The sequence below is a fragment of the Ixodes scapularis genome, unplaced genomic scaffold, assembly GCF_016920785.2.
Source record: "Ixodes scapularis isolate PalLabHiFi unplaced genomic scaffold, ASM1692078v2 PGA_scaffold5__190_contigs__length_132052651, whole genome shotgun sequence".
Classification (NCBI taxonomy): domain Eukaryota; kingdom Metazoa; phylum Arthropoda; class Arachnida; order Ixodida; family Ixodidae; genus Ixodes; species Ixodes scapularis.
In genome coordinates this window covers 108348681-108373660 of record NW_024609880.1, presented here as the reverse complement: position 1 = coordinate 108373660, position 24980 = coordinate 108348681, and the positions used below count along the sequence as shown (strand labels likewise).

The window sequence follows — 24980 nt, the reverse complement described above, 5'->3', positions numbered from 1 at the left end:
TTGCACAGTGTGTTAATATAGTTTTCTATAATTTTTATTTTTATATATTAATTTTTTTTTCTATCTGATTTTTGTATGCCGTTGTAGGGGTAGGAAACCTGTGAAGCTGCCTTGCAGGTTTTTTCCCCCAACCTCCCCTATCTTTTTTTAATGAAAAAAAAAAAGAATTGCATTGTATTCAATTCGAATGCATATGCGGCTTCCTTAATGGTTTCGAGTAATAAGTTAAAAAAGAGGCCTGCTTGATTAATTTTTTTGGTTGACTTGAAGTACATTCATTGTATGCATTACATGAGAAGGTTTAAAAACCAAGAACACATAATACATATATTTTATCATTAAACAGTAAAAACGAAGGAATGCTAACAGAAACAAGTAAAACCAGATTGCAGTTGAAGCGCACTGAGCTTCAACTAATTTATTTACACTATTTACATTATGTTAAATCTGAGACGTGACAAGCCGACCTTGCGGGTGCCGTTGTTCCTCAATTACTGTGCTGTCTCGAGCTCAGATTTAACATAATGTAAATAGTGTAAATAAATTAGTTGAAGCTCAGTATGCTTCAAATTGGTGACCCGGACGTGATCGCGCGGGCACTTCTTTTACTTCTTTCGGGCTTCGCTGGGAGCCGCTACACAGTCAATAAGCCGCGGTATGTATGGTGATAACACAGAAGTGACAAGTGGTGAGAACTGAAGAAAAGGAAAATGCGTGCATGACAATTAAAAGCGTGCCAATATTCCAACACATCACCGGCATCGCACAGTGGTTGCGAAAAGCCGTACGAGGAGGTTTAGATTTCTTTTCTTGTTGACGCATGACTTTTAGTTAGTAAAACGTGTAAAGGCAACGATTATTTTATTACACCGAACGAATTTATTTAACCAGAGCCATTGTAAAGCACACTAGTGCTATTTACAAGTAAGCAAGAAGCTTACTTTTGTCAAGTAATTTGTAGTATAAAATCCAACCGTTTTCTTTCTCTCTGTATTTTGAAAAGGTCCTTTTTTGTATAAGAGCACTCTTCATGCAGGTTAACAATGTTACGTTTTCGAAGTGCCGTTTTATTATTACTCGCTCAAACTGCTCCTCTGTGCCACTTGATATGACCAAAGAAATATTGTTCAGCTATCACAAAGTAGATAGATATCAATATCACGTGAGGCTCACGGCTCTGACTCAAATCATGCGTTGTTGATTGGCTTGGGCTACGGTGCAATCAGTATCATAATAAAATTTATGCCGACGCTTACGTTCAATTTGTGTTTTGTTGAAGGCAGATGAGATTTAGATTTTCTGAAAGTCAAGCAGGCTATCTCTACATGTTAGATCTTCAAGGACGCTGCTGTTCGAAGTTCGGTGTATTCCTGCTGCCAGCCATCTGGACACCTGCCATCCTTCCTGCATAACATCTTAAACTCGTCCTCAAGAGTCTTTGTTCAGTCATGAATTGGGCCATTCGTAACTTGATGGGTATTGCTACAATCGCCAAGTCTCCTGTTATTTCCCAAGACATTTTTTTTCAGAGTTCCTTGTTAAAAAGTTCCACATCGAGACACAATTGGAAGCTCTCGTGAAATACTTGCCCCTTTTTATAGTAAGGGGGCAAGGTGGTGATTTTCCCCAGTTGGTTCACAACTAAGGAAAACAGCGGCTTGATCCTTGTGGAATATCGGCGCGCGAGAACCCGGGGAGAGAAGGGGACGACAGCGCGCGGGGTCGTCAGAACGGCAATTTCTGATTCGAATGCTTAGTGGGTAGGCCTAAAGCCTTTGTCTACACTGATTCGTCAAACGCGTTCGAATGCAAGAACCAAACGCCGGAGGCCGGCGTTACGCGTTCTAAAGCGTTCGACGACTGCAGTAAGGGCAGAGGCTACTTTGTCTTCACTACACTCGTCGAACGGGTTCGAATGAAGAAGCCAACGGCTTGACGCAGGCGTTCCGAATTCTAATGCGTTCGGCGACATCAGTGGACACAAAGGCAGGTAGCTTTAGGTCTACCCAATAAACCTTCCAACAAGAGCTCGGCTTTCTGACCTCCCCACGCTCTCTCGTCTCCACCTATCCTTCAGGTTCTCGGCGCATAGCTTCATGGTTTACAGACTAGGCGCTGGCAATATTTTCTTGCGGCGACAGGATGAATAGCTGTAGTCAGTTCTGGTAGTTAATATATGAGGAAGTTGAGTAGAATGGGGCACTTATTATCTCAAGCGTGGAGACACCAACCTTAAAGTAGTGGGGAGAACCGCTGACCGAAATAATAGTTCCCAACTCCTCGATACCGGAATATGCAGCTCTGCGAAGGTCAGGCACCGGTTCTGAGTGTTTCTGGATTATATATAATGTAGTCATTTTTTAAGTTGCTAAAACAGTGTAATTATTCAAATGACAACAGTACCTGCATCGTCAAATCACTAAGCCCACTACGATTTTTTGCTTCAGAAACAAATTTAATTACAGCAATCTTATGGCGACAATGCAACTGATGCAGAGTTTACTTTCTCGTGAATTTTACAATTTTCGTTATACACTTTATAGTTTGTGCTACCTTTTGTCACGCAGGCCTCCTTGTAGATGCTTATACAGGATGTAAGTTGTTTTTCATCCAAAAAACGGCTGTGCACGTACATCTCACAGGCTTGACCTGGAAAAGATGCCATATAACGTTATGTTGTGAAATATTTTAGCATATCATGACCCAGTTCTAAAGGTGCGCTAAATGTTGGTAGCTTCATATTTGGGGCTCCTTTACGTTCATTCGTGAACACTACATGCCTACTGATAAAGAATGCACTTGGACCATCAATTATGAACTCAAATTATCTAATGAAGATTGCGAATAATATAAAATTAGATCTTCAACAACTTATATTATCTGTGAGAAAAATGAACTATGAATCTCGAAAAACTAATGCCGAAACTATTGAAGAGTATTAAACATTGGTGCACCGTATGCACTGCGGCTCAGTCGGCTATCAGGCGTTTATGAAAGTATTGAGGAACGAGTGAGTAAACGCCTTTCTTAAATCTGAGTATCGATGTTTGTTCATTGAGAATTGACCGTGGCTGTTGTTTCCAAAACGAATAGTACCTTTCAACGTTTTAATAGCAATATTTGTGACTTTGTTTTACAATTTATTGATGATTATTAAGTTTAATTCCCTCGTGTCCCAAGGTCTGCCGTAGCTGATATAATTAAATCAAAGGTATAATTTAGCATCATTAGAGCTCATTTTAAAACGTGCAATGTTTTATAACGGAAGCATCGACTCCCTGAAATATGAATGCCCGTACATCCGCTCATTTCCCACGACAGTGCATTTTATGAGAAGCAGATTGGTTAGCATGGCAACATACGCAGTACGATTAACACAAGCACTTACTTGTAATTAAACCAACGTATTCTATTTGCACATTAATACGGCAGATATTTAAAGCAAAAAAAACATATTGGAAATAAATAAAAAAATATTCCGGATGAGTAAAGCTATCAACCATGGAGGTCGTCAGAGCACGAGTATGATAAACAATTATTGACATATAATCAACTAAAATTCGGTAACAAAATTTTTCACGTCTTTTTAGCTGGCATATTATAGTTGGAGATTTTTGTCCGTTTTTGGTATAAGCTAGCTGAGTTGCTAGATATTGTCTTAAAATTATTCGTGCTACGTATTACGTGTCAAATCACTGAAATTCGCCGCGTGACTACCTGAAGAACATTTTTTTTAAACAAGATTAATCACTTTTTTGCTTATATACCCGACGGTCTACACAACTCCAATAAAAATATGACAGATAAAAAGATACCGGGTGTTCACGCCACTTCCGGCCGCCACGAGAGGGGAAGAGAAACACTTCCGGTTCTCTTGTGTTTACGTTGTGCTTTGGTGGGTGTGCGACGACTCTCGGTTTCCTAGCTAGAAATCGCATCAAAGCTAAGCTCAAGAAATGACCCAGTGTCGTGCTTTTAGGTTGCCGATACGTAACGGCACGAACAAAATGTTACAAGTGAAGTATTTCGAATATCTCTAGACGAGGGACGTCACCGACGCCGCCGAATCTTGTAGGTCGCAGGACGACGACATTGGCAGACGGCGCTGGCACCTCGATGTGCTGCCGATGGATGGAGCATCGCGAGAAACGCGAGGAGGTGGCGAATCGACCGGCCATCTCCGCACAACGATGGGCCATTACGACACGGACAAATGCAGTGTGCACGGTGTTCTGAATAAGAAACCTTGAACACCAAAGAAAGCAAATCAAAACAGTAGAAAATTGTACATTACAGAGACTGGCGTCGTGCTAAAGCTAGCGTAATAAAAACGTTTGGAATATCAATTGCCTGCCAAGACCCGGCTTGGGGACCGCTGCGGGGAAGCTCGGCGCGTATCTTCGGCGCCTGGGGTAGGGAGGTCCCCATCTCCGAAGACTTTCCGTTCAAGAAGTAATTGAATGCATTTCAGGACTTGTAGGTTTTGAGTCGTTCTCAGGTATATGAACAAGGCGGCTCGAAAAGAGAGTCGTGAAGATGCACTCACGATAATTTCGGCAGATTTGCCATTTCGTTCAGGAAAAAGTGCTCTTTCTCATCACCAAGGGGTTCCAGAAGGCACGTCGACCCCGGATAAGTAAATATGAGGAGGTCACGCAGTTAGTTATCGGTGTTGAGACTTTTCGAGCAACCGTAACTCACTGCGGTTAATCAGAAGCAAGCAAAAACAATAGCCAACAAGAAGCATCATACTCCCCTTGAAAGTTCGGCCATGTTCGTTTCAAAGCGATAGCTACGGGGGCACTTTGCAGATATTTTGCTCTCATCGGTTGTTTTGGCCGCGCGCGGCAAGAATGGAAAAACCCGTCTCTCCCCTCTTGACACGAGGCCAAGGAAGTCGACCTTTTCTGTCGGCCGCGCGGAGATAGAAGCCCCGGAATCCCGCCAGTAACGACGCGACGAAAGGAGAGCCTCCCGTGTCGTCTGCTTGAAATACTTGTTTTCAAACATTACTCTCGTTATGCGAAATCCTACTTCAGCAGTATCCAGCTGCTACGCGTAATATTGGATGGTTTTAGAAACTTCCACCTCGCTTACCCACTTATCTCAGCGAGCACTCGTAGCGGTCGCGAGTGGCATCCACGACGCCAATTACGACGGCTATGAGGACTAACCACGTCTCACCTCGTCTTAGGGTGTGTGACGGCACCATTCCACCCGCATTGCGCCACCGTGCTACAGCTATTGCCTTCGTTTCTTCGCATATTGTGGGGAAAAATAGTTCTTTTTTTTAACTTTTCACATTCTGTAGACAGGGATCGCGCAACTTCCGGCCACCATCAGAGGGAGAGAGAAGTGGTTCGGTTTTCCTATGGTTACCTTGTGTTTGGGGGTGTGTGCGACGAATCTTGGTTCTCTAGCGACCGATTCTGTGAGAGCTATGCTCTGGAAATGCCTCAGTGCCGTGCTTTCAGGTTGCCGATGCGTACTGGCACGAATAAAGTGTCACAAGTGAATTATTTTGATTATCTGAAGACCAGGGACACAACCGACGCAGCCGAGCCTGGTAGATCGCATGACGCTTGATGTGCGTTTTGATGTGCCTGTCGACAGATGGCGCAACGCGAGAATGTGGGGCTTCGACCGACCATCTGCGTGCCACCATGGGCCATTACGGCAAGTACAAATGCAATGTGCACAATCTGGGAAGAGATCCTTCAATACCGAAGAAAGTAAGTCAAAACACTTCAAATTGGGTATTGCAGAGACTCACGATGCTCAAAAGGGTACGTAATAAAAACTCTCGGAATATTTTATGTTAAAACAAACACCCGGCTCGTCGAACCATGCGGGAATTTCGGCGCCTATCTTCGGTGCCTATCTTCGGCGCCTACCTTCGGCACCTACTTTCGGCTCCTATCTTCGGCGCCCCGTGGTGGTAGGTGACCATCGTCGTTGCCTTGCTGCTCATTAACTCGTCGAACGCGTTTAGAGATTCGTAGGTTTTAAGTCGCTCTCAAGGAAATTACTCAGGCGGCTCAAATAGGTAGTCCCGAAGATGCCCCCACAATACCTTCGGCAGATGTGTCGTTTATCTCAGGAAACAAGTGTTGTTTCTTTGCAGCCAAGGATAGAAGAAGGGGTATCAATCCCGTATTAGTAAATTTCTGGAGGTACTACTGTTTTTCCTCGGCGGTGAGACTTTTAAAGTATGTGCTACTCACCGAGGGTCCTCAAAAATAAGCGAAAAGCAATAGCCAACCGGAAGTGGCGTCTTCACCGGAGGTTTGGCCATTATTTTTTTTTCCTCCCACACCCTGTATTATTAAAACGTTAATTATATTTTTTTTATGAATTAAGTCTCTAATTTGTTTTATACTCGTGCACCGGCGATAGCGTTCGTTTCCATATTTATTCTGTTTTGTTTACCTAATACTTTTAGTATTAGAAGAAAAAGAAACCCAGTATACTACAGGGTTCGCGGAGGTAAACAAAAACAAACAGTGGCCCAACTTCCGGGGGAATACGTTACTTCGGATAGGCTATTTCATTTCTTGTTTTTGAGGACCCTCAGCGAGTAGGGCATACTTTGAAAGTCTCATTGCCGAAAACTAACCGCGATACCTCCCGAAATTTACTTATACGGGATCGACATGCCTTCGTGCTCCCTTAAGTGAAAAGAGAGAGCTCTTGTTTCTTAATCAAATGACGAATCTGCCAGAGGTATCCTGGCCGCATCTTTAGGACTACCTTTTCGACTTGCCTGATCCATATTCCTGAGAACGACCTGAAACCTACGAATCCCTAAAGGTGTTTAACTACTTCATGGACGGCAAGGCATCCGCGATGGGCACCTACATCCCCCAGGCGCCGAAAATATGCGCTGAGCTTCACCGCAGGGGCCCCCGAGCCGTGTCTTGGTTTTAGGGTATACAATCTTCCTAATGTTTTTATTACGTTTCTTTAACGCAACGATAATGCAAAATTTTGTAGTGTCTTGACTTGCCTGCTTTGGAATTTGAGGGTTTTTCTCAGAGCACCGTGCACATTGCATTTGTAGTACATGCCCTAATGGCCCATCGTTGTACGGGAGAGCGTGGGTCTAGGTGCCGAGGCGCCGGTGTCGCATTTGAGCGTGTTTCGCGTTGCGGCGTCTGTCGGCAGCTCATCAAAGTAGGCTAGCACCGTCTGCCCAAGCCGTCGTCTTGCGATTGCTTAGACTTGGCGGCGTCTGTGGCCTCCCTCGCCTCAAGATATCGAAATAGGTTAACTTGTAGCATTTTGTTCGTGCCGGTAGACATCGGGAACTTAAAACTATGGCTATCAAATGTTCAATTTTACACTCCGACATTTGCTAAATAGACTTTGCATTGAAAATATTGATTTCGATAGTCTAACGTTCAAGAACCTGCGCTTATATTTGTGTACATGATTTGTATTTTCATTTTATATTTAGCACCTTGGGTGAAGCTTGGTTTGTACAAATGTGAACCTTAGATGTGCAAAGGTTTCACTGTATACTTTCTGTTTTCTGTATTTTTCCGCATGCTTGCTGCTAACCAGTGTAAGGCGCCCGAGGACTAGTCAAGCTGCCTACTACAATTTTTTACCCTGCCCCCCCCCCCCCCCCCACACCGGCCCATCATTAGATGAAAAAGAAAGTTATTAGTTTTTTTAATATTAAAAGCAGGACACCGGGTGATTTATAGAGCGTAGCTCTCACAGAATCGCTGGCTGGTGAACCAAAAGTCGCCACGCACCCATCCAAATAAAAGTAAAACATAGTAGAACCGGAATTATTTCCGTCACCTCGTCATGGCTGCCGGAAGTGGCTCGCACATCCTGCATACATATGAAAAGCGGAGACACCAAATGGGGGCGCACATATTCGCCTTGGCAGCTGCACTACGGTGCCTGGAAGGCGTTTCAGACTGCTCTGTTTAGCGTGCCATTCCCACATGCATCATGGTAGACTCCCGAAGTGGCCACAAATGACGCTGCGAGAGTGTGTTTTCTTTTGTGGAATCCTGTTTAGAACAAATTTTGCGCCCACTGTGGCCCCAACGTTTTGTATAGCGTTGTGCTCAGGCAAGCTGACGTTGATGACAAAGCTAAGGTCGGCTGCTACATGCGATGTTTATGCGGAATGCTTTTGCAAGCACAGTGACGCCACCCTCTTGTTGGACATTTCCAATACATGCGAAGCATTTTCTAAGATGGAAAATATTCAAAACACCAAGAAAACATTGAAAATGTAATACTGAAAAAATCTTGGAGAAAAGCGCTATAGACCGCGGCGGAGGTCAGTCCACAAGTATAAAAATAATTAGTCGGTGAATTTCCTAAAATTCGCTAACTGATTTTTGAACTATTTTAGCTGCAATATTTCAATTGCAGAATCGTAGCCCTTCGCCAATATAGGTCAAGATAATTTGCTAAATAAAAAAAGAAACTATTCTATTGATAATCTCGGTCATTTTCCACGTAATTACTCGAAGAAATATTTTTTTCTGGTCCTTAACAACTCGTCTGACCCATATTAACGACAGGCTACAAATCTCTATTTGAAATATGCCAGCTAAAAAAATAGTTAAGAAGTTGTTAAGCGAAGTTTTGTTAATTAAGCCACTAATTGCTTTCTATACTCGTGCCCTAACGTTGCCAAAGTCAATAACGGGACTCTCCATGAATTTTTTTTTATTTCCAGTCCTTTTCCTTTTTAATAAACTTCGTTATAAAAAATACTTCCAACATACTTAATAGGGATACAATATATAACAACTAGGTGCAATTTTAAGCTCATAAATCACAAACCAAATGAGAGCGGCAGAAATAAAGGGACAGAATGCACACGAAATTTCAGGCGTGTTTTTTTCTTGACGCATTCAACTTGTTGAATTCCTCGAAAAGCTAAGGTTTTATTCGTGAAACGCACGACAATGGTTCGCTCTTGTAAAATAAAGCAAGGGAAAACTAGATACCGTTCTTCCCTGTTATATTTTACCCGTTATTTGTACTTATTAAAGCCTCGCCGAAAATCTCAACCCGCAGGAGCCCGAATTAAATTTCGAGCTGGCAGAAATTTACGAGAAAACCTACCTTTCTCGATAGATCTCGTACATAAATTCTAGGGTACTCTGGCGAAGTAAATTATATTTTATGAACCCGAACGTGCTTACTAAAACTTTAGAAACAGCGGCATCAAATCACACGAGCTCAGTAAGTGGCCATGCCTCTTTATGTACATTTTTTTCTTACCGTGGTATGCATTCTTGTTTCAGACATATTGGAACACTTTAGACTCATTTTCAGATTTTAAAAATTGACATTATAACGTTCATGCTCTAACTTACCCCTTGACTTCACCCTTAGTATATCGCACTTTTCGTAGTCAGAGTATATTAGTTCGTATACTCCGAAATCCTTTGCAGCAGATCCGTTCGCTGAAAATGTCAAGAGCATTTTATATGCTTTGTTTCGTATGCCGAAGTCAATAACTTCTAGTTATTTGATAAAGTAATGGTGCCGATTATCTTCAACGTAGTGTTCCGGAGTTCGATAAACTCGCAGCGAAGACGGTAAGTGTTTAGAGGTAAATACCCTCGAAACAACTCTTTGTTTTACCAATTGTTTTCACAAAAGGGAAGCGAGTAAATAGGTAATATATTTGTAAATTAAGTGTTAGTGTTAGACAAGCGTGTTGATGTGGTTGCTGTAATAATAATAATAATAATAATAATAGTGTTTATTTCCACCATAAGATCATGGCGGCGATCAGGAAAAAAAAGCTGTGAGGTACAGCTGGACGGGTTCCTGACCGCCTACAGCAGCACCGACAGAGTGGGGATATAGGACATCAAAGAGAAACACAAATGTACAAAAAATGATCGCCATCACAACATGTTCAGCACAATACCTTAGGTCATCACAATGTTGACCGATAGGGCATGACGGGCAAACAAAAACAAAAACAATCTCATAGTATTAAGAACAAAACACGGAGTAAAGAGAGCAAATAAACTAATCATCAGTGAAAAAAGGGTGACCTCACTTCACTCAACGATAACTTGTCCAAATCAATACCTTTAACTAAAACAGATTAAATAATTTAGGAACAGCGTATTTCAACGTTTGTGTGCCATAGTTTGTTCTCGGTGTGACCACCTCCCAACATTCAGCTCCGCGGGTAGAGTAACTATGAATGTGTGTCAAGATTTGTGCAAGCATTATAAAAAAAAAGTGCGTATTTCTAATTTACTCCACTTTTAGGCTAATAGCGAGCCTATATTCATAGATAGTGTAGGCATTTATGACATTAAATTTTTGAATAAGCTGGCTGTACGAAAGTCAAACGGGACATCTTCTATAGCTCGAAGTGCTTTCTTTTGCAACACATGCAGCTTCTCTAGATTAGTAAAAGTCGTTGTACCCCAAGCTAAGTGGCAGTAATTTAATTGGGAGCGCAATAGAGAATTATATGATAATAATTTTACTTCTTCTGGCAAAATATAACGATGACGATTTAACATGCCCACAGCCGGAGATAGCTTTAGAATAAGATAGTTTATATAATTTTCCCAGGACATATTCTCAGAGAAGGTAACACCTAAGACCTTAAAGGAGTTTACCATTTCAATATTGCTAGAATTTAAATTTAGGTCTTTTGTGATGTCTACAAGTTTATTTTTAGCCCGAAAGAGCACGGCTTTTGTTTTCTTCAGATTTATTTGCAACGCGTTGTTCTGACTCCATATTTCTAATCTAGACAGAGTCAGGTTTGCCATATCAATTAAGGTCTCAGCATTATTTGAAGTAAAGAGTATACTTGTGTCGTCAGCGTAGTTGACAAATTTTGCAAAAGTATTAATATTGGTGATATCATTAACATATATATTAAAAAGTAAAGGACCCAAAATACTACCCTGTGGTACGCCAAAAAGAATAGGTTTTATGGTGGAAGAGTTTTCATTAATACTGAGATATTGCATCCGGTGCCCCAGATACGACCGTATTAACTCTAAAGCGTGCCCTCGAACTCCATAATTATCAAATTTAGAAAGTATAGTTTGATGATCGAGACAGTCGAAAGCTTTAGTAAAGTCTATAAATACTCTAAGGGCCATCATTTTGTTTTCAAAGCTTAGCAAAATGAATTCTTTTTGAACGAGTAGTGCAGTTCCGTAGATTTGTGCATTCTAAAACCGTACTGCCACGGTGTTATCAAGTCATACTTATTAGAAAAGTTCATGAATCGGGTATGAATGACTTTTCGAGTGCCTTGGAAAACCCTGGCGATATTGAGATGGGTCTGTAATTTCCCATTTCATTTACACTTCCTTTTTATGCAATACTGAGACCTTAGGAATCTGCACTCGCTTAGGAAATACTCCTGTTGCTAGAGAAATATTAAATATGTGAGTTATCACAGTTGCTAACAAATGAATCACGCGCTTTACAGGCCTTATTTGAATAGTATCTACGTCAAAGCTTCCACTATTTTTAAGCTGAAAAAATACACTCGACACTTCTTGTTCTAACACAGGGTCTAAAAATATCGTGCCGCTGTTTCTTTTATCGCTAAAAATAGCAGCATTATATGTTGCAGACGTAGTCGCAACGTTTACAAAATGTTCGTTGAAAGCATTTGCCAGTGAGCGACCAGTAAGTTCAGTGCCGTTGTGCATAATTTTTTCAATAGAACTGGATGGGAGATCGTGATGATAAGAGAGTTTAGAGCTCTGCTTCCACATGACGTCTGCGCGACCCTGTGCGGCTTTGAACATATCGAAATGAAAACGCTGTCTCGCACGTCATAGTTCTTTCGTTCAGTGGTTGCGATAGTTCTTGAATATTGATACATCATTCTGGTCTCTTGACTTTGCGAATTCACCACATAAGACGTTTTTTGTGTTAATTTTACAAAGTAGCTCAGGAGTTATCCGAGGTTTTCTTATGCGTTTATTTGTTTTTATAAGTGTGAAAGGAAAATATGTGTTATACAAACTTAGAAATAATTCAATAAAAGTGTTGTAAGCACCATCGGCCCTAAATTCGCAAAGTATAATATTCCCATTTGGCTTTGAGACAGCGATCCCCAAGGCGTCTAGTCGATCTAAAGTTATTTTTTGAATCAGTTTCCGGTTCGCATGTATACACATACATATCGGGACAAATACATACACAAAATATTGATCGCGCCCTCTATCTCCAAATCCATTTGAGTTATACAGCGTGGACTGCGGTATTTAAAGTGGGTCCTTTATACTTGTTTAGAAGATATTTAACTGTCATTTCGGGGAGTACTGGGAGCCTTATATTTCATAATATTCCCCGGTAAATTTAGCTATGAGGGCTGCATTGGCGAATAGATCAGGTTACCTGGAGTTCTCCGCATTTATCTGGTGACAAGGAATTGGTGCATAGGTTTGGTGACGTCAGTGTCACGTAAGGTCATTTTTCTTGTGACATTTTTATTGATGAACTGAATTGGTGTATAGGTCACGTGACGTGAATTTCGCCTCTAAATTTAGCGGGAAAATTGAGTTGGCGCATAGGTATCGTGACACCAGTTCCTCTGATAAATTCATCGCCTATAGACGTTTGCAGCTACGGCGTCTGGGTGCCGCCATCTTGCTGCTGGCGCGGGTAGATCATTTAATAATCAAGCATTGCTGAGGCGTACCCACAGCCTCAGTAATGCTATAGTATGAGACGATCTACCTGCACCGGCAGCAAGATGGCCGCGGCCAGAGCTTGCAAACGTCTATAGTCAGTGATAGGTTTAGAATTCGGTAGGAGCGAAGCCCCACAGATGTAATGGTCCGCTGCAAGTGCCTCCACTGTCAAAAGTAGTTCTGCGTCTGCTATGATGTGGCGACATAGGCAAGGTCCGCTTGAGGCAAGAGTGAAGAAAGCAAAACTCGCTTTTTGCAACGGGACGATATTGTCGCGAGTCTGCAAAAGTATACCTGTGTAAGTTCGTATCAGGCAAAGGCCTGGAAAATTTTGTACCTCGTGTTGTGTAAAATTACGGCAGGACGCCTTCATGTGAGACAATGGTAGGGGAAGGCAATTACAACGATAAATGACGAGGGCAGGAATTTAACGAGGAAATAAATAGGCTAGTTTTTGTCTCCCAGATGGCGCGGGGTGGGGGGCGGGGCGGCAATGAGGGGGGGGGGGGGGGATTGTAAGAAGCGAACATGTAATACTCGCATTGAGCATCAAGCAACATTGCAGTGTTCGATCACGAACGAGCAATGGTGCTTACAAGCGTATGTCAGCGCCTCTCTATGCGGGGTAAAACAGCCACCAATAGAAGATAAATACTAAGAGAAACTGAATATACAAACAAAAATGCAGCTCGAACTTTCAGGGTCATATGAAAACCAAAAAAAAAACATGCTTCCTCTAATTTGTTTTTCGCAAATTTATGTTCGACATTGAAATTCTCAATGAAAAAACAGTGAGTGCGCAGGCGAGCTGGTGGATATTGATCATGAAGTAGAAAACCCGAGACTGTGGTAAAAGCAGAGAAACTTGGTCGAAGAAGAAAGCAGGGGAAAAGTACGTCTCAAACTACCTACTGTGTTTATTTCCTCAATGTCTTATATATCCACAACCTAACCGGTCGGTGGTTAGATTCTGCTTTCCTGGTTTTCACCCTTTTCTAAATGTTATTTAGTAGTGAGAAAATAAGAATAGTTAGTGCTAAATCGATAAATAAAAAAATGATGCGAAAACCAACATTCAAATCCAGCGCTTCTCAGCGCTGCGCCGTCAACGGTAGGCAGGCTTGCAGGTCGAGCAGGCAGTTGAAAAATTTGACTATGCAGAGCGTTTGTTTTGAGGGCGCGAGCTTCCTAAACATTTATTTGACACTATACAGCTGCTTGTGGTAAGTTGAAAACCAACTCTAGAGTCGAAAGAGTAAACCGCTGCCCGCTGCCGGCGTCACTTTTTTATTGTTGCCAGTATAGAGATTTTCCGTTTGAAAAATAGGGGGAGGACAGACATTGTAAATTTCCGAGCCTCGCGAAAAAAAAAATTCTGGCCTAATATTAGCTAGGGTTATTAGACTAGCGATGTTGGCCAATGTAGTTAAAAATTTTCATGTAAATCGGGGCCGATAAAAAAAACGCTAGAGTACCTCTTTAAAGAGCAGTAAGAGACTGATAAGCCACACGTAGTTAGTGCGCCTATTTAATGTGTTCATTTTTTTCCTACCCATATACGTGCACCCCGGTGATGCCTTCTAGCTATTTGGGTTTTGGCGGACTTTATATAAAGGTAGCAGAGTTTGAACTGGTAGGAATTCTAATTCATATTTATCAATATTTAGTCCATCCTTCAGCTTCCTTGAGACTAGCAATTTAAGTGCGACAAATAAGCCAAATGTGGTAAGTATAGTTGTTCGAATTATATAACCTTAGAGATTTTAGATATCAAAATTGATATAAAAATAATACCATCCTGGTTTTGAGTTTTTGAATGACTCGCCTAAGCAATATTTTAGGGGTGCTAAAATCAACTCACGACTTAATCTAACTAAAGAAATGATAAAAAAGCTCAACTAAGAATAAAAGAGGTTACAAACGCATCGCAGTGCTATGGTGTGTCCGTCTTCTATTCCTTGTCTTTGTTTTACCCCCTTTTTGTTTCAATAACGACTTTTAACTAGCCCGAACAACACTACATGAGGAAAGTATTTTGCATCGGGACTGATTACTCTCATTTAGTAATAAAAAACATATTTAAGTAAGATTTATGACTTACCATACTTCAATGTTACGTGCATAGCATTGTCCTCATGCCGTTTTCGCGTAGACACAAACAACGGAACTTCAATTCTGAAATTCGCACTGATATTGTCAGAGGCGGTCTGTAAGATGAAGAACTTGTCACATACTTACGTTATATTAGTTGCTGTCGTCCATCCCTGCCTGAACATATAGTTACCGGTACCGCTCAATTTTGCAACATTAGCATAGACGCATTCATATTCCGGATTCGTTGGCTCTGGTTGGTAGGTGCGATAGTACATCCATGAAAATGGATCGCAATTCTGAAGAGCCTGTAATACAATTATGTTTTAAAGTAAGGTATTCAAGCACGTTTGGAGTTGTGATTAAGAATTTCATTCTAACGGAAGCTAATTGATATTGATATTTCGTAGGAAGAAAAGTGAAGCTCCGGAGTTTGTCGCCTGTCAAACACCTGTACCGCCACACAACTGCGCGTCTTGGTACGCGTCGCGCGTGAACATGTGACGCACGAACTCTTATGACAATCCTTCGTCCAAATCTGTGCACCTATCCATTCTCCGTGCTGTCAAAAAAAGAAAAAATCAGAGGCGGGATGGGCGACAAGGCGGCACCTTATAAAGGAGTGTCGGCCTTTTATTTCTCATAAAATGTATCTTTAAATATGACGGCTTAACTGACAGACCAAAATGCAACTGCAAATGTTTCATAGACCTCATTTTTTTTTTCAGCTGAATAACTTCTGCTTCTGCCCTCCCCCAAAATATGCAATAATGTATGTACATAGTATCGTTACACAGCAATTAAAAAAATGGCAATATTAAGATACTTTAGCGCTTTGAAGCACTCTCCCTCAAACGTGTAGGAAACCAAAAACATTCTGCACATTTATTAATGCGAAAGTATTAATTGTCCCATGGAGCGGACCCGGTGTTGACCGCAACCGCAAAGAAACGGCAGAGAAATTCTTTCCGCGGAACGGCTCTTAAAATGGCTGCGACGCGGCCCGCGTGCCGGATAGTTCCAAGTAACGCTACCCCAAAGAGAGCCCTCCTTGCGCCGCTCCCGCGCGCTGCCACAGCAGCGCACACCCGCCCCACCCCAATGCCCGGCCGGCCGGCGTCTGCAGATGCTTCCCGGCTGGCCTATACAGAGGATAGCGGGGCGCGCAGCGCGTAGGAATATGCTACGTACACGAATGCTTTCGCATTCCTACATGTAAGCAGTCTTTAGAATCTTCCTGTATTTTTTTCCTGTTACCTTTGGAGAGTCTGCACAGGTCCAAACACGAACCACTTAGAAATCACGCGGTATATAGCTTGTACACAACCTACGTGGCTTCTGACTTGTGATTGGGCGTGACGGCTCGCAGTATTTTGTACATATTCTAGCCTAAGGTGGATGCCGGGGCGCAGAGCTAAGGCGTCGGGTGCAGGCTGGTCTTGGTAACTTAACATATCACGAACAATTATGCTTAAACAGTAGTAAGTAAAACTATGTATGATAAATATACCCTCCATATGCCTTGTTTGCTTATGCGTCGCCTGATATGTGCTGTGTATGATTTATGCTGCTCTGGCCTGCATGCAACTGTTCTTCGTTACACTCCAGAGTAAGGCTAGTGGCGTGAAATCCAGATATGAAACATATTCTCTGTTAACGCAGTCACTGTGGTCGGGTGATATCGTTAGTCTTGGACTCCAAATTACTGTAAGAGGGCCTCGTTGACGTCGTTATCCTAACTGGCGTTATGAGTCAGCTTTCAAGTTAATAACATTTTAATCAGATGCTCGATTATTTCATTGTCCTGGTTTGCACCTCGCCTTCAACTAAACGCGAGGCACCTATACTCAAATTGTGTAATTCTGCAGATACCCAAATATAAACTGGAATTGTAAAATCACGAAGAGACGAAGGTCACCTTTGTTTACAGGTAGAGCGAATCTTGATGGCTGGTGTGGCAAATGAACACCAGTAAGTCTTTTACCGAACTGCCGAATCCGCTGTCGTGTTGGGCTTCCCCGAGCCTAGAGTCTCGTGCCTCCCCGAGGCTCACGCAACTGCCCGAGAACTCCGGTAGCCTGTCAGAGTTGACGTTATTCGTGACTCCAGCAAAACGAACGGTACCTACGCAAAAACACTAGTCTGGCCGGTGCAGATACTTTCGCGACTCCTGCTCGTTTCTTGTGGCTTCCGTGATTACATGTTGTCGGTAGTTGGCGCGGAAGAACAGTTGTCCGGATGACTCTCTCGTAACTGTTGTATGAGCTTGTTCCCATGTTGCTCTACACGCAGCCTACACAACCGCGTGGACCAGACATTCCGGGTTTATCAACGTTCATCAGCAGCGTGGAAGGACAGCAGGCAGTCCTATAATCGCTCCCTCAAAGAAAGTCAAGCGTCTGGAAGCTAGCACACTCCAACACATCGCCGCAGGTTCGAAAAATGGAGGATAAAAAGTGGGGGAAGCCAGTTTGAGTTTATTGCTTATTTGCTGACGCCCAAGCGTTGTGCGTTGAGCTGGCACATGGCACTGCATGACCAGTATTGGACCGTCGGCAATTGGTCCAGGTGAGCTGAACGCGGAAAAACAAGAACACAAAGGAAAGGACTGGACAATCGCAATGTTGACTAACAACTGACTTTTCCTTTTTCCTTATCCCAGCCTAGGCTCCTTCCTCCTTTGTCCGACGGCACATTGAGTCAGTTGTTAGTCAGCCGTGTGATTGCCCAGTTCTTTCCTTCGTGTTCTTGTTTTTCTGTTTTAGCTGACCTGATTGCCAGCAGTATGTACTTACCAACTAACTCAACTAGAACACGTAACTCAGTATTAGACTGCCATTATTGTCCGGTAGTGGCGTGCCCTATAGGCCGCTGGAGTCACGTATAGACGTTTTGCACACGCGCCAGATTACGACCGCCATTGCTGACCTTTTATTGTCTTATCGAGATACCAAGTCACTGAAGTAGGCTTTGATGATACTCAACAAAGGCCAATGCTAGGGAGAAAGACACAGTCGAATCTAGAATGGCAAAGGCCTGCCATGGTGTCACAGAATTCGACTATTTTTTTTAAATCTTTTTTCAAAGTTTTCCCGAGGGAACGCATCCCGTCATGGGACGCTCCCTTGCCCCACGGGTTGAGCGGCAGGGTTCGGGCACCGTCCGTTTTCTGTTTTATGGCCCCCTGGCCCCCCCTCGTCCCGAGGACGTTTCTCGCGAGGTTTTTAGTTGGTAGCGATGGGTCCCTCGGCTTCCCGGAATGTTGGGAATGGTTTCCAGATGTCCGAGTGGGGGTGCGCTTTATGGTTCGCTGGGGTAGGCTCGGCTTGCCAGTGTGACGTGTGTTTTTTTTTATATGTATTTTTGTTGTTGCCACTACAGAGAAACAATTATTTTTTTGGGCAAGGGAGAGTGGGGTCTGCCGCTGGAATTTGGGAAAGGGAGGACCTCGGCTTGATTCCGAGCCGAGTCAGGGCAGTGTGCGCGAAGACTGGGCCCGGGGTGTACGCAACGCGAAGTTTGGGGCGGGACTGCGGTAGCGACGGAAGGCTGAGCACGGGAGGAGTTTGGGCTCCCTGGTCCAAGCGCTGCTTTGGGCGCCCAAGTGTGTGTGCGTTTGTGGGTGAGTGCCTGTGCCGAGGAGCCACGCCGACAGCACCCAGGCGCACATCGACCTCCCAGGTTCGGTCGGCATCGCAAGAGGCCGCGTCACCCCCATCACCCACCGGACTCAGGTTCGCGCCACTCACCCCCCATATTACTTTGTATAGTTTATCCCTCCTTTAGTTGTTTTTTTTTTGTTACTTTGAGTGCAAGTACTTATATTGCAGAAAACTTTCTTTCTGAACGAGCGCTGTGTTTTTTTCATGTACAGATATAATCATACAACATAAGTCGCGCCTCAGCGCTTACTCTATGGGGCGGTCTGTTGTGTCTTGCTGTTGGAAGTTTTGTTTGTTTTGTTTTATGCATTGTCTAACGGGTTTTCAGTAAACTATTTTGGGGCTGAAAAGAAAAGAGTCTGTGTTGTTCATTCTCCCCTCACCGTGAGTCCGTCACCAGGGCGTGGACCTATCGTCCGGTCAGCGGTCCTATCAAAATTATAAATTTGTTTGCATAGGATATTATTTGGATCTTTTATTGTTAATTTTCACCGAACCTGTGACAAACTGGCGTCCGCGACAGGACCTGCTGACCACGGTGACGGCTCAGTCCGTGAGGAGCGGGGGATGAGATTGAGGTCGCCTGGGCCGTGGGAAGTGCGCTGTGTGGCTGACGCCGTTGCGGGAGCTCACAGCCCAGCTTGCCGACCGAGTATGGAAAAAGTATCCTACGGTAACAGGAACTAGAAGGGGCCACGCGACCAAAATATGAAGGTTAAGGAGCTAGTGGCCTTAGGGCAAGATTTAGGTCTCGATGAAGCTAGCCTCAAGGAGTGGTTACAGACTCAGCTAGGGGATGCTAAGCAGGACTTTGTATCTGTCCAAGACTGGACGAGAGAAATGGTTAAAGGAAAATGGGAATCCCAAGAACGAGCAGATAAGCTTTTCGCGTACCGAACAAAAGCTGAGGCCGAAATTCGTAAGCTGGAAGAAATGTTAGAGCTTTTGCGGGCCACGGAACCTGGGAAGGTAAGCCTCGAGACGTCGAGGGGGAAGGCTCCGCAGGGCATTTCGACCAAAGATGTTGACGTATTCACCCCGAAGTGGAACGCGGTCGACGAAGAACAGACGCAGGCCGGGGTCTGCTGCTTGGGAGAGACGATCCCGCTGTTCGAGTCCGAGGAAGAGGCCCCAGAGAGGGAACAGGGCGTGGCCCACAAGGAGACCCCGACAGGGAGGTATGCTGCCGTGCCAAAGTCCCGCAAGTTGGAGGAAAACGGAGTCCAGACTGAAGGGGGCGGTCCGGAGAACCAGAACCCGACCGCCAAGCTGCCCCGCAAGTACGGCTCGTCCCATCCTGACACGAAGCGATCGCCCAAGAAGAGGCGCATCAGCTCGTTGAGGCCGTCGGGAAATGAGGACTTGCCGGAGATCCTGGGAATCACTTTGGACAATAAGGACGAGAAAAGAAAGCTCGTGCCGCCCGAGCGACAGACGTCCCGGAACGCAGCACTCGAAGGACCGAGGCGCAAAGCTGAAGCTTGCAGCGAGCAAGGGGGTGGCGACAAGAACGGCGTCACCAAGGGGAAGCCGGGAGAGCTCAGAACTGACGGCAGCAAGGCAGATTCGCCCGCCAGCCAGCCGGCGACGCACGAGAACGGGAGCAGAGACCCGGAGTCCTGTGATGGTCCGTCGATCGTCCAGCCGCACGTGCATCTAAAGGCGAGGTCCAAGGAGGGGACGGCGAGGGCCAATTCAAGCGCGTGGGCCAAGCCACCGAGTGAAGGGTCCTTATTACGGAAGAACAACGGCTTCGAGACCCTGAAGGCGTCGTCGCCGAGTGTGAGGCCTACAGGGCGCCGGAAGGCGGCGCTTCGGAAGAAGACATCGAAGGCGAAGAACGGCTTCAGCGTTCGAAATCAAGTGATCAAACCCAGCGGGCGCAGAGAGAAAGGGCCCCGAAGAGAAACGGCAATCAAGGGGAACCGGCCCCTCTCACCACGTGCAACCCGCACTCAGAGCCGGAGGGCTTGGGAGCGGGACCTCGGAACAAAAGCTGCAGTGGAAGCAGCGGACTACGCGGCATTTCGAAGAGGCGCAGGGGCGACGGGGCATTCCAAACTAAGCAGTACGGTGAGGAGGCCCCGGTTGGGAGGTTAGAGAAAGACCCCTTCCTAGGCAGGTAGAAAAAAAAGGGCCCCTGACTATTTGTAAAGCGGCTTAAAAGGTAGCTCAGTGGTGCCTAACATGTTTTTATAACTGTTAGGTAATTGTTAGGGAGAGTGTAGATAACTGGCATGTGGAGACCCCGCGCATGAAAAGAATGGGCTATGTTCTTGTCTAGGAGCAAGCAGAGGTGTATCTATAGATTAATTGTGTCAGCATGCGCTCCGCAAACCCCGTGTGAAATTGGAGGTCTTCAAGTTATTTTTCTTGTTTCTTTTTTTGTTTTGCGGTAAGCTGTTGGAAGTAACGAGAAGAGACTTCTCTTTTTTTTTTTTTTTTTGCTGGGCCTTATCTTACGTGCTGGTCGTTTAGCGACTTTCAGGATGCTGACTTGAATATAATAGAAGTGAGAAACTGGACTTTGATCATGCAGCCTGGCTTTCGCAAACGAAGTGTCTGTATTGCCTAAGAGGAGCCCCCGGGCTCTGTGTGTTTTATTTTGCTGTTTGAGCATGATTACATTTTTTTTGAATGCTTCGTGTTTATGCTTGTTCCTGAAAAATATCTGTTCAGCCGTATGCACGTGTGCAGGCTGCCGCCCAGTTTTGTGTCGAATTTTGTGATTGTCTTAATATTCACTGGTGAATATTTTTGAATTGGGGGTGGTGTCACAGAATTCGACTATTTTTTTTAAATCTTTTTTCAAAGTTTTCCCGAGGGAACGCATCCCGTCATGGGACGCTCCCTTGCCCCACGGGTTGAGCGGCAGGGTTCGGGCACCGTCCGTTTTCTGTTTTATGGCCCCCTGGCCCCCCCTCGTCCCGAGGACGTTTCTCGCGAGGTTTTTAGTTGGTAGCGATGGGTCCCTCGGCTTCCCGGAATGTTGGGAATGGTTTCCAGATGTCCGAGTGGGGGTGCGCTTTATGGTTCGCTGGGGTAGGCTCGGCTTGCCAGTGTGACGTGTGTTTTTTTTTATATGTATTTTTGTTGTTGCCACTACAGAGAAACAATTATTTTTTTGGGCAAGGGAGAGTGGGGTCTGCCGCTGGAATTTGGGAAAGGGAGGACCTCGGCTTGATTCCGAGCCGAGTCAAGGCAGTGTATGCGGAGACTGGACCGGTGGGTGGACGCGTCGCGAAAGTTCGGAGCGACAGCGGGTGCGGCGGAAGGCGGAACGCGGGAAGAGCTCGGAGCGGCTCTGCAGGCCCCAAGTGTGTGTGCTCGTGGATGAGTGTGGTGCCGAGGAGCATCGCACGGAGCATCCAAGCACGCACAGACTTCCCCGTTTCGACCAGCGTCGCAACAGGCCCGCGTCACCCACACCACTCTCCGGAGCCAGGTTCGCATCACTCACCCTTGTAAAAATGTATCGTACAATTTAGAGCCATTATTGTGTTCTACATTTTTTTTTTGTTCGTTTGTTCTTGTGTACTGTCCAGTGTGGACAAAGCCTTTAAACCGCTGCTCTGCCGGTTATTATATTTTGTTTTGTTTTGTGAGTAGCGCCTGCGCGATAAGAAAACGGTGTGATTTTTTTTTTTTGGTGTGAATTTCATTATGTGTAAAAGCGCCGCGCGCGAGAAGGGCAGAGTTAGCGTTTGATTATTATTTTGTTTGCGTTTCGTGTGTGCGTTGTCTTGAACGTGAGTCAAGTAAATCCTTCGTTATTTTTAACGCAACGTGTCCGTCTCGTTCCTCGCCCCTCACAGTGAGTCCGTCCACCAGGGCGTGGACCTATCGTCCGGTCAGCGGTCCTAACAAAATTATAAATTTTGTTTGCATGGGGATCATTTGGATCTTTTATTGTTAATTTTCCGAACCTGTGACACATGGTTAGTGCCATGAGATCAAGATTAAAGGAAAGAAAGACTAACGGCCGGTAATAGCGGTGTCCATGCACAGCTGCCGCAAGGTGTCTCTCTCTTTTATGAATCACTCTCCAAAACGGTTCGATGGTAGCGATAAACGGACACTCCGTGTTAACATGAAAACGATATTCATCTTCGGCAGTACGCCCCCCTGTCTGCGTATTGCAAGACAATTTAGAGCAGCGTGATGCACGTGTTAAACTCGATAAGAAGTGATATGATGCTAGCCCAAATCCAAAAACGCCAGCTCACTGTCCAGCAGTGCCAAAAATGGTTGGCTCTCACAAGAAGTTCCGGCGCTTTTTATTTGTTATGCTTCTACTATCTCTCTATACACTTGGTCCCTGTGCTTGAACAAAACTTCGGCGTCACCCAACCTTGGCTCAGACTAACAGTTGCGACATTGAATCGCAAGATGAGGGCATGCACACCCCCGTCAATGAACTCTGGTGCTCTCTTAAACGGATGTTCAAAGAGCGCCCCGTTTGACCAAGGGTATCTGTTAACGAACTCCGCGCCGAAGATGGGTGGTGGCCGACACTGGCAAGTACGCTAATTTATTTATCGCTAAGTTTACTACAGTATCTATCGGAGTAAATCAAGAAACACATGGAACAATTCAGGTAGACTAAATTTATCTTTGATAATTAGCGTTTAATGGTGTTGGGTTATTTTTTAAATCGGGCCTCAGAGTAAGATGTCTTGAATAGAGAATGCATATCAAATCTTTGGGCCGTACACGTTTCGGTTTTAACGGAAAATATCTCCACCAGCGTCAAAAATATGAAATCGGATAAAAAAAGACTGATATCTGGACGTTTTTCTAGAAGCACCTGCTATGTTCGGCGATACACTTCCCCCCCCCCCCCCCCCCTCTTTTTTAGACGTTCATAGCACACCTAATCTTACCAATGATAAAGCACTCTGCCAGTCCCGAGTCAGTGGAACCCCTGATTTTGAAAGGCAGTTTAATGAGATTAGGTGAGTCGGGGTGGTCGATCCCCACTGATAGCCACACTGCCTCTTTTCGATTCAGGCAAGAGCTGGACGGCAGTGTTTGAATATACCAGGGATGGCCAAGCTGGGGCTCGCGAGTCGCATGCGGCTCTATGCGTGTTCAAGTGCGGTTCGCGACTCCCTAATAAACCTACCCCCCCCCCCCTTCCTCCCGCCCCCCCCCCCCCCCCCGTCCCTCCCGGTCACACCAGCACTTTCCCAAGAAGAGGAATGGAACGCGGTTTAAATTGAAAGACACGTTCCGGTTTAGTAGTCTTGTGCTACTGCTGCTTTACGTGCACTTGAACTGCGTTTGACACCGATGGATCTAAATTAGTCCAAATTTCATTTACTTCTCTCTCTAGAAAAAGTCTGCCCCACCCCCCCCCCCCCCCCCCCCCCCGCCCATCCGCTTTCTGCTTTTCCTCCTCCAGGCAGCTCTTGGCAGTTTCGTAGTTTTGTTTGCGGCTCTTCGGCAGGCTCCGCCTGCTGGCCACCCCTGGGATAAACACTGGCGATTGTTTTCGGTTGTATCTTGTCACATATGCAATATTAACTCAAATATTTTGCTTGAGAGTGCTTCAGTTTTCGAAGTCGCTCAAAGAAGAGCGTAACAGGACCGAACGAAAACGCACAGCTCCGGGTGATTATGTTATAGAATATTCAAATATCGACCAATGTTGGTATTTGTCGTTCGTTGCTTGCAAGAACTTAGGCATTATGATAAACCTGATGCTTTATTTTGTGTCTAAAACACATAAATTTAATTTTAACTCTCTGGTTTTTTTTTAATGTTTGGTACCTTTTGAGTATTGTTATCCAAAAATCACAGCTTTTAGAGTTTGTACAAAAATTAATTGACAGAATACACCGAATATTTAGACGTAACTAATCATGTACGAGATTCGCTACTTTTTATTTTAAATACACATTGAAAAGTGGACAGCCCTGAACATACCGGAAAATATAAAACATAGACATACCCTGTTAATGTCTTGGTGACTTTCACAATATTGGGGATCGTGAACTTGAGTTCGATCGTCTGCCATTACCTGCCTTGTTAGGGAGAAGCATGTTAAAAATAGATAAGTGACTGCTTTCATATTGCTGAGCACCGTAGAAATAAAATCTCTACCACCAAGGAGTGAGTTGGCCTCTTGCATTATAAAGACTTTACTATTTCTCAGTGATATTTAAATACCATTTTAGGTTCCGTGCGTTGCCCTCCACGTTGAACTTCCTATTTGAAGAGATAATATCACGATGAGAGGCCAACACTCTTCTGCGTGGCTAACCCTGACATATCCATTCATGATTTTTCAATTAACACTCCAAAAACTTTAGACTGATACAAAAACAAATCCCAGTAAAACGTAAGTTTGTTTCTTGGCATCGTATTTACCTGGCATACTTGTACTTATTTACATGTCCGAAATACAAATAAAAGATTGACAAATGTGTTTTGTGCAATCTACAAACAAAACTTCGACCTACGCAATACGAAATGCATTGCGCGCTGGAAAGTCTTGACGTTAAAATATTCCTGAATTTAAAAGTCTACAATTAAATTTCATATTCAGTGT

The 24980-nt window shown here is 44.4% G+C and overlaps 1 protein-coding gene across 1 annotated transcript; it reads right to left on the bottom strand.

The window, feature by feature from the left end:
* Positions 1 to 2470: 2470 nt before the first annotated feature.
* Positions 2471 to 24560, bottom strand: LOC115331915. Its single transcript, XM_040213869.1, has 5 exons — positions 24381 to 24560; positions 14913 to 15073; positions 14776 to 14849; positions 9354 to 9443; positions 2471 to 2649 (listed from the first exon to the last, which is right to left on the bottom strand). Exons 1-5 carry the CDS (start codon positions 24558 to 24560, stop codon positions 2471 to 2473), a joined length of 684 nt encoding a protein of 227 aa, XP_040069803.1.
* Between the last annotated feature and the right edge of the window lie 420 nt (positions 24561 to 24980).